This window comes from Rhea americana, unplaced genomic scaffold (genome assembly GCF_003343005.1).
Source record: "Rhea americana isolate MKP2758 unplaced genomic scaffold, rheAme1 scaffold_262, whole genome shotgun sequence".
In the NCBI taxonomy this organism is placed as follows: domain Eukaryota; kingdom Metazoa; phylum Chordata; class Aves; order Rheiformes; family Rheidae; genus Rhea; species Rhea americana.
In genome coordinates, this window is record NW_028186382.1 from 303,278 (window position 1) to 312,237 (window position 8,960).

Consider the following 8,960-nt stretch of genomic DNA (forward strand, 5'->3'; position numbering starts at 1 on the left):
AGCAAGTATTGTTTTTTATTACACAAGTATATTTAATTTGTGAGCACTGAAACAGTAATGTATGGGTCTCAAATGTTGAGAGGTCCCTTCTTGACTACATACTATTCACAGATAGAGACCTTTTGACTGGTATCTGATGAGACAGATTCTCCTTTGCTAGCTATACGGAAGAACTGCTTTCAAAAAATTGTATGTGTCAAAGTATTCAATGACTCTGAATCATGGATGGAAATCTCTGTGCATCTGTTTTCTTCCTCCAAAATAATGAGTGAAATTAATGAGCAAGCCTTAAAGGCTAGCCCAGTGGCATAGCAATTCCCTTAGTTGTGTTGTCTGACTGCTTGCATCATGTATGCCTTGCATCACAGTGTGTCTGTGATATACAGTATATCTTTTTCAAATGTTAATAATGATCATGGAAGACTGGTAATATTGCAAAGATGAGGAATGGAAAGAAAACCTGAAGTCTGTTATTTTAACAACAGAGAGTTTTGTTTGGGTTAGTTAATAACTATATTGTCCTTTAATAGCTCATAACCACTATTCTCTAGCTGATTTTCTGAGCATTTTGAGTCATCAGTCATAGTTGTTTCTTCTGTCTCTGTCCAGAACATGCACACTGAGAGTAAATACTTGCAAAAGTCATTATAGTTTAACTTGGTGAGCAGTTAGATGTACAATAGTTAGATGTAAAGAATCCAACAGTTGTCTGTCTCTTCTTTTTTACTTGTAGGTTTATTCTTCAGTCTAAAGGAGTGATTCATAATCAGCTCTTAGAAAAACAGAGAATAGCAGAAGAGAAAATTAAGGAATTAGAGGTAAGTTTTTTTTTGGGGGGGGGAAATAATGATGATGAAAATAGAACATAGAAGGTCAACAAGATACTATTTTTATCTGGTACTTTTCATTCTGAAGGTTCATAACTAGGGGAATGTAGGGGCTGTTAAAAGTAATCTGCAAGTAATTCATGTCACTTGGTTTTTTTACTATATCTGCAAGCTTGTGAGTGATACGGAGAAAGTGAATAGGGATTGATTGTTCACTCCGTGTCCTGATATGAAAACTGGAGATGAGGAGCTCCAATGAGACTAGTAAAAGCCAAGTTTAAAACTAAATGGTTCTTTGCAGCAGGTAGGTAACACAAAACTCCATCCCAGTGCTGTGGATACTGAAAATTTACACTGATTCAAGTCAACTGTGCAAATTCATGGAAGAGAAATCCATTGAGAATTACCAAATATGTAGAAATTGCATCCTGCTTGGGAAGTCCCTGAGCTAAAAATGTCTGGAGGCTGGGAAAGCGTTAGGAGGAAGTACCATATATGCCTGCACTGTTCTTACACTGTACCCTCGACATCCGCTTGTGGCTGCTGTTGAAGACAGGATACTGGGGGAGATGGGACTTTGTTCTAATGTTGTGGTCAGAGCACTTCCGTGTTCTTTTGTTTATCTAGCTGGAATATTTGAGGGAGAAAAGAGTATCTAGGAAATACAAAGCACTCCCTGTGCAAGTTCCAGCTGCTCAAACAAGTTATCTAGTGAATCTTGACTATCTTCTAGTGGTTACATGTACAGTTTACAGTTCTTTGGAGGGGCATTCAGAACGTACTTTTTCAAGGCTGTTAGTGTTATATTTTTTTCTTAATGCCCTTAGAATAGAACTTTTACAAACCCTGTTCCGTAATTTTGGAGAATGATGGAGAAAACAAAGACTGAGTTGAGTTGAGCTGCCTACCTAATACATTAGTGTTTCGGAGAAGGTGGATGCAGATCAGGTAACTAGGGACAAAAAAGTAGTGGTGCGAAGTCCATACTCTGACAGGACTGCATAGCTGCGTTTTTGTTGTCTCCTGATTACACTAAAGCAAAAGTAGAGATGATTTTCTTAAAACTTAACTCCAACTCATAAAACTCAACTTGACTGGAGAGCTCTAAGGCAAAAGCATCACCATATGTTGCGTTGCATGCAATGTTTTCTGTGTTAGGTGCTAAGAGATTTTGTGTTTCTGGCTACCAGAACCTTCTCTACACAGGGAAAGCAAGTATTCCATGGGTAGGCCGTATATTTCAGGTAGCTCTAATGCAGGCAAGGCTCAGGTGTTTTTATGCTCATATGATTAAAGTGATTGTATCCTGGTTACGCTGGAGCCATCTTGGATGTTGATGACTTTGAATAGAGTCAGCCCTATGACTGGAGCTAGAGAGCGTCATAGCAGCTTTTCTGGAGCTGGAAATGTTGGGAATGTGGTTGACAGCCTTTATTTACTGCTCATTAGGCTCTCAGAGTGCCAGTTTCATGAGGCTGTGGTCAGCTTTTCAGCTACTGTGACCTTCAGCTGTGCATCTCAGTTTCTTCCCATTCCTGGTGGGTAATGGATCTTACCTCCTGAACTTTCAGATTGTTGAGTTTAGCAGAATGGGTGGAGTTCCCTCCAAATTATAACCTTTGCCATTCTTGCACAAAACCTCGGAGCTGGCTGCTTCACAGTGGTGGTGGCTTTTTTGTTTTGTTTTGATTTGATTTTGTTTTTTTTCCTGCTTTGTATATCCCTGTTGCTTTGGGTCTATGGTTGTTGCCACTGAATTGAAGTTCCCAGCAATGTGACCATCTCAGAAGGTGTGTTGGGGGGGGGGGCGGTGGGAAGGTGGCTGCCATTGGATTGCTTTTTCTTTTTAACCGTAGATTATAGGGCTTAGATTGCCAAAAACTTTCAACAATTAGCTTTAAATTAACGTTCAAGTCTACCTTTTAATTATTCTGTTTCCAGCTGGCTGGCAGATTTGAGAGAACCATGTTCCTTAGCCTTGGCATTCCCCATGGGAAGAAGACAAGCTCTTAGACTGACAGCTCCTGGAAACTAAGACTTCAGGGGAAGTACCTGAGTCCAAGTTAGAGAGTACTTATCAAAGAAGTAGGGGGATTTTGCTGTCCTGAAAACAAGTTGTGACAGAAGCAGGAAAGAATGTGAAACTTTTGTGACCTTGTTCTTCCACTACATCATTGTTAAATATCAGGCCAAGATAGTCAGGTTAAAATGTCTCTATCARTTATTAAAGCTGGAAAGATTTTAAAGCTTGGGTTTATGTTTTACATGGTTAACTACCTTAGTTCTTACTCATTTAGCTTACTTTGCATAGTTGAACCAAGACGATCAGTGTAATGCTCTGGTCTCCATGCAGTGTGGCTGATCTGGTTGCTCTTGTAATGTGAGCTGACACAGTTATGCAGTCCTGTTACAGAGCTTTTGCCAAGGCTCTGTGAAATATGTATTTTTTTGATACAGACCTGAATTTGAGAAATGCCCTCACTGATAGCTTGCTCCTGTTTCCAGAGGAGCACAAGTCAGAGAGCTGGACCAATTGCTAAGCCCTCTTGTAAAGCCATCCATTTCTGTAGCAAGGAGAGAGCTGAATACAGACTATTCCTGAAAATACGGAGTTTAATCTGCCTCAGATGTGTGAGTTGAGTTTCTTGAAGTTCACAGCAGTCTGAATGAACTTGGAAATCTGAAAACAGGCTTCGCTTTTGGTTCAAAGGCTTCTTTTCTGCCTCCTCTGCCAGTCTCCACAGCAATGAATGATTTCAGTTATTCTCACTGCCCTCTCTTGGGTTCCTTTGCTGTTAAGCTGTGCGTTGCTTTTCTTATGGCAGCAGCACAAAATGGATGCAATATTGCTATTCTGCTCTTCCCTGCTGTTTATCAAATGGCAAAGCCCAGAGCAGCAGGAGAACCAGAACAGTGTTTGTGCAGAACTGAAAGGAACACTTGGCTGGAATTTGCATTCGGTGTGCTTCGTGAGATGAACTGTGTGGCTGTGGTCCCGAAAACACCAAAGGAGTAGAGATGTGCATAAGTAAACAAGTCTGTCACCTGCAGAAAAAACAAGGTACCTTTCTGCTTTTTGTTAAAGGTACCGTGAATGCATATATATACTTAGCATTCTTCACAACTTGTGCATAATCCTCTGGAATCTGAATAGACTGCCTAGGCTTGCTCGCAAAATACACCCGCTTGCTTGAAGACTGTGCCAGCAAGGATTGCAAAAATCTTCTCGGCTACTGCAGAGATTGATGGTGTAGGCTCACATGGGAAGCTTCCTGCTTAGCAGTAGCGATTGGATTTTTCCAGTCCTGATAATATCAAATTCTTGTTGTGTTTCACTGTACGAGGGGTGTGTGTTAAATCTATTTTGAAAGCATTCTAAAGGGATGAGCATAGGCTCTTTTTAGCTCAGCAATGTTTGTGCAGTATTAGGAGAAAAACCAAGTAATGTTTTTCTTCCCTTGTTTTTAAGGAAACATGATATGTGAGGGGTGGAACAATGCTTTGTTTCAGGAAATGTTATCCGTTTCCACTGTAGGGCTAGATGGATTCTGGTTTTAATGTGCCTTTTTTAAAAAGAAAAAACTCTGTGATGTTATAAAGACGTGGAAAATTGATTCTGTTAGGGGTGGAGAAAGTGATTATTGCTGTGTGTTTTCTCTGGTAATATCTGATAATCCCCCCTCTCTCCTGCTATATTCGGCATGTTTAGTTGTCAGGCGTTGTCAGACTAAATTGCTAAAAATAACAAATAAGGTGGTGGGGGGGAGCTATGCTGGGCAGCTCTGGCCACCGTGTGCCACTGAATTTAGTTCCKTCATGAATAGGGCAAAAGCAACCTGCTGCTTTCTTGTTGAACTGGATTTCTGTTTTAAATCTCTGACTACAGAGCTTTAAAGTCTGTCTCATCCTAGGCCCAACTTCTCTTTATTCTCATTGTCTTGATGGAGAAATAAATCCTTTCTTTCTCAGACTTCAATGTGCTTCTCATTTCATGTCTTACATGGTTCTGCAATGCTATTTTCTGGTAGCAAAGTTAAAATGTTGCTGTATTTGAGTGCTTTGTGATGATTAGATGTCAGAACTAAGAACAGAGTTCTTTTCTGGTACTGCCTAGACATAAACATGCTTGTACTGCAGCTTCTGTTTCTCTAATCTTCCTTCTCTAGGAGCTTTAAAATGGCTTTGCTGCAGCCCTGAGGCATAATGGTGTCACCCCTTTTCTTGATGAGTCTAGCAGTGAGTCTCTGATGGTTGCCACAACAGTTTTCTTATACCCTGTGGGAACAGAGATTTAAACAGTCAAGGTGTGGCTGAGGAGAAATGCCAGATCCTGAGACTTCAAGTTTCTTGTTCTCTGAGCAGGTATGGCTTTTAAGCATACCTGCTCCATGTGGCTGTGCATCTCTGCTGTGCTTCTGTGGCAGTTCTCTGGACAGTCCTTTAGTTTTGTGTTGAAACTGTCAACATGGAGGCCAATTCTGAGGGTAGCTTTAATGATGTGAAAACAAGTCTCTTGAGATTTGTGGTGGATTTTACAGACCACTAAACAACCATTAGAAGGTAGCAATGTTAGGCTGTCGCATAGTTGGACCAGTTTCTTCCCAGGATTTGTAGAAGAGAAGCTCTCATCCCATTGTTTGCATGGTACAGGCCTCTGCCCAGGAATGCGTGGTGGGCTTCTCAAGTAAACAGGGGAGAATAAGGAATGTTCCTGTTTGCTTTGGAGTGGGGAAGCCTCAAGAATAGCTCTCTGTGCTTTAGTCTAGAACAAGTTTTGTTTTGGATGAGTGTGCTTTTCTCTCATTCCATCACTAGCATATATGCACATCCCTAGGACATGATTTTAAACCTGTGGTGTCGTGGAAGCATGCTTTTAAGGAGAATCCTAAGTGTGTGTAGAAATATTCAGTCCCTGGTTTGACTTCATGGTTTGGTGTGCCCTAAGGAAGGCTGACATGCTTTTACCACTGTTGTTCATGTAGTAGCCAAGCTGGCACTAGCAATAGTGTTGCAGGACTAGCAAGGTTTAGACACTATTTCCTTGCGACTTGGGACCTTGACTGCAATCACGATACAGGAACAAGTGCAAAATTCCCCTGCACATATGGTTTGCAAGTTTGGGGCATTGCTAGGGARAAGACTGAGTTCCTCTTCATTTTTTTTTGGTCTCTTCCAACATCTTTCCATAACAGTATCAGGTGTTGGAGGATTCAGAGCAGTCGTATCCCCTTCCCTTCTCTCTAGCGAATCATGGTCTGGAGTTAGGCCATCCTTCCCTGACTGTATACAATTCAGGAGTCCAGATGTTCTCCGCAGCTGAGAGAGATAGTAAATACTTCCAGAGGGTTACTCATTGCTGGAAATATCTTCTCCCTCTGCTTGCTGCAGAGGAAGGCTGGACATCTGATGTTGGCACAGGTAGAGTATGGAAGTGAACTTCACATGTAGGATTAACRTTTGGGCTTGCATGTGCCCTTTAGAAGGTTGGTGGTAATCCTGGAAAATGTAGTCCACCTTGACTGTGTTGATTTCTGTKATCCAGGCCTGAGGTTGTGCTTTCAGTGAGACCTGAAGTGAGTGAGCCAGCTCTTCAGGCTAAGACAAGTCTGCAGTCTTAGCTTGCTTTTTAATGACATAGGTGGTCCTGGTGCCTGCCTAAGCTTGTTACATCCACGAGTGCTTCCATAGAAGAGCAGAGCATGAGATGCACAGAGAGAGCCGTTAGCATGAGTCTGCCCTGCAGAAAGGTGCTGGTTTTGAAGAAGAGTGTAGCTGAAGCTTATTGTTTTTCCTGTAGATCTGGCTTGCTTGTGCTGCGGGAGAAACACCTCCATTCTCCAATTTTGAACAGCAAAATACAGTGATCAATGAGGAAAACGGGTCTTAAAAATAATAAAATGAGGAAAACTGATCTTAAAAATAATAAAATGACGAAACAGGCTATATGAGTAGTCAGGGAGGTGGACTGAGAACTGGCTGAAGAGCAGAGCTCAGAGGGTTGTGATCAGYGGTGCAAAGTTTAGTACCTGCTTGTGTACCCTAGGAGTCAATCCTGGGTCCAGTCTTGTTCAATCTACTCATCAATGACCTGGAGGAAGGGGCAAAGTGCACGCTCAGCAGGTTTGCTGAAGATACAAAACTGGGAGGAGTAGCTGATACAGCAGAGGGCTGTGCTGCCATTCAGATAGACCTTGATAAGCTGGAGAGATGGAGAGAAAGGAGCCCCATGGAATTCAATAAAGGGAAGTGCAGAGTTCTGCACCAGGGGAGGAATAATCCCATGCACCAGTATGGGCTGGGGGCTGACCTGCTAGAGAGCAGCCCTGCAAAGAAGGACCTGGAAGTCCAGGTTGACAATGAGCTGAACCAGCAGTGTGCCTTGTGGCCAAGAAGGCCAGTGGCATCCTGGGCTGCATGAGGTTGAGGGAGATGATGGTTCCCTTCTGTTCCGCCCTGGTGAGGCCAAACCTGGAGTACTGTGTACAGTCCGAGGCTCCCCAGTAGAAGAGAGAGATGAAGCTACTGGACTGAGTGCAGTAAAGGACCACTAAGATGCTTAAGGGTCTAGAGCATCTCTCATGTGAGGAAAGGGTGAGAGAACTGTGACTGTTCACCCTGCAGAAGAGAAGGGAGGGGTCTTATGACTGYGCTTAAATATCTGAAGGGAGGGTGTAAAGAAGATGGGGCCGGACTCTTTCAGTGGTGCCCAGCAGTAGRACAAGAGGCAATGCACACAAAGAGAATCAGAGGTTGCCCAGAGAAGCTGTGGAGTCTTTATCCTTGGAGATAGTCAAAAACTGCCTGGACAGGGTTCTGGGCAACATGCTTAGTGACCCTGCTTGAGCAGGGGGGTTTGAATAGATGATCTTTAAAGGTTCCTTCCAATCTCAGCCATTCTGAGATTCTGTAAAAAGCTGGACAAATTAACAGACAAAGAGAGTTAACACTATTGGGGCAAAAACATTCTTTCTGGAGAAGCTCTCTGACTTTGGGACCATACAAATTTGAAGTAAATACTCTAAGATTTGGGGTTTAGTTAATACTGCACTGATTCCTTTTGCCCCTTAAATTGACTCTGCTGATGGTAACATGAAGAGCAGGCCTTATTCCTTGCTTTCAAGGCTGTGGATGAGTCAGACTGACTTAATTTTCTTTCTTTGTTTACAGCTTCACAGTCCATCTCATTATTTGTGAAAAGTGAAGATAGTAAGAGAATTGTTTTCTTACTGCCTCACTTCAATGTATTTTGTATTAACTGCTTTTCTTTTATCCAGATCACATCACCTCCCTCTTACCCGAATAACTGAAATTTGATTCTGTGCGGTTAGAGCCTTGCAGCTCGTCAAGGGAACAACTGCTCTTTAGTAATTGCAAGAAAGAAGGTGCATCTTTTTTCATGCTGGTCTTGATTCCAATGTTAGGTTTATAAGCCTTAAACTAAAATCAAAAAAGTATGTTCCTTGTGGAAAGTTCCTTAACATAGGACATACTTCTTAAATAGTGCACAGGTCACTGATTACAAAACATTAAGTTGTAACTTCATAGGGACAGAAAGAAGAGAATCATCACGTTTAAGAGGGGTTTCAATTCCAGCTCTCTGAGAGGATCTGCCATGACTCACATCTGGGGTGTCTTATGCAAAATCTAGTATCTCATCAAATTTTTGTAAGAAGTGGTTGTAGGCGATGCTGATTTTGGTGGAATTACTTGTATTTATAACATCACTTTTGTATGAATATTCATTTACAAGGCTGGAGCTTTCATTTGGAGGATTCCTTCGTAGCAACAAGTTTTTCAACTCTCAAAGCAAATAGGGAATTAATTAGTAATTCTTTGTTAGTCCTCACTGCACCACAGACTGCAAAAGAAGCACACACCCTAGCTGAGAGAGCAAAGGCTTTGTGGAGGGAGAAATTGAAATTTGTCACAGTTCCATATTTTCACTGTCCCTACCTTTGTTTTTTTATGTAAATAATCATAGATTTTAATGGCAGGAGAATAATTAATATGGCTGTTGATTGATTACCTTTAAAGTCTTTTAGAAGCTAATTATAGAGATACTTTCAAAATAGATTTATCTCTGAACTTTTCTTAGGATTTTTTTTTTTGGTTTTGCTCTGTTTTTTTTTTTTT

At 41.6% G+C, this 8,960-nt stretch overlaps 1 protein-coding gene across 1 annotated transcript in view; it reads left to right on the plus strand.

Annotated features, from left to right (window-relative positions):
* The window catches only part of PFDN1 (prefoldin subunit 1), a 36,158-nt gene that overhangs the window by 16,495 nt on the left and 10,703 nt on the right, over positions 1 to 8,960 (plus strand). Inside the window, exon 3 of the mRNA XM_085307725.1 lies at positions 734 to 818. Coding sequence (XP_085163851.1) covers positions 734 to 818 — 85 coding nt within the window. The remainder of the gene's footprint in view (positions 1 to 733; positions 819 to 8,960) is intronic.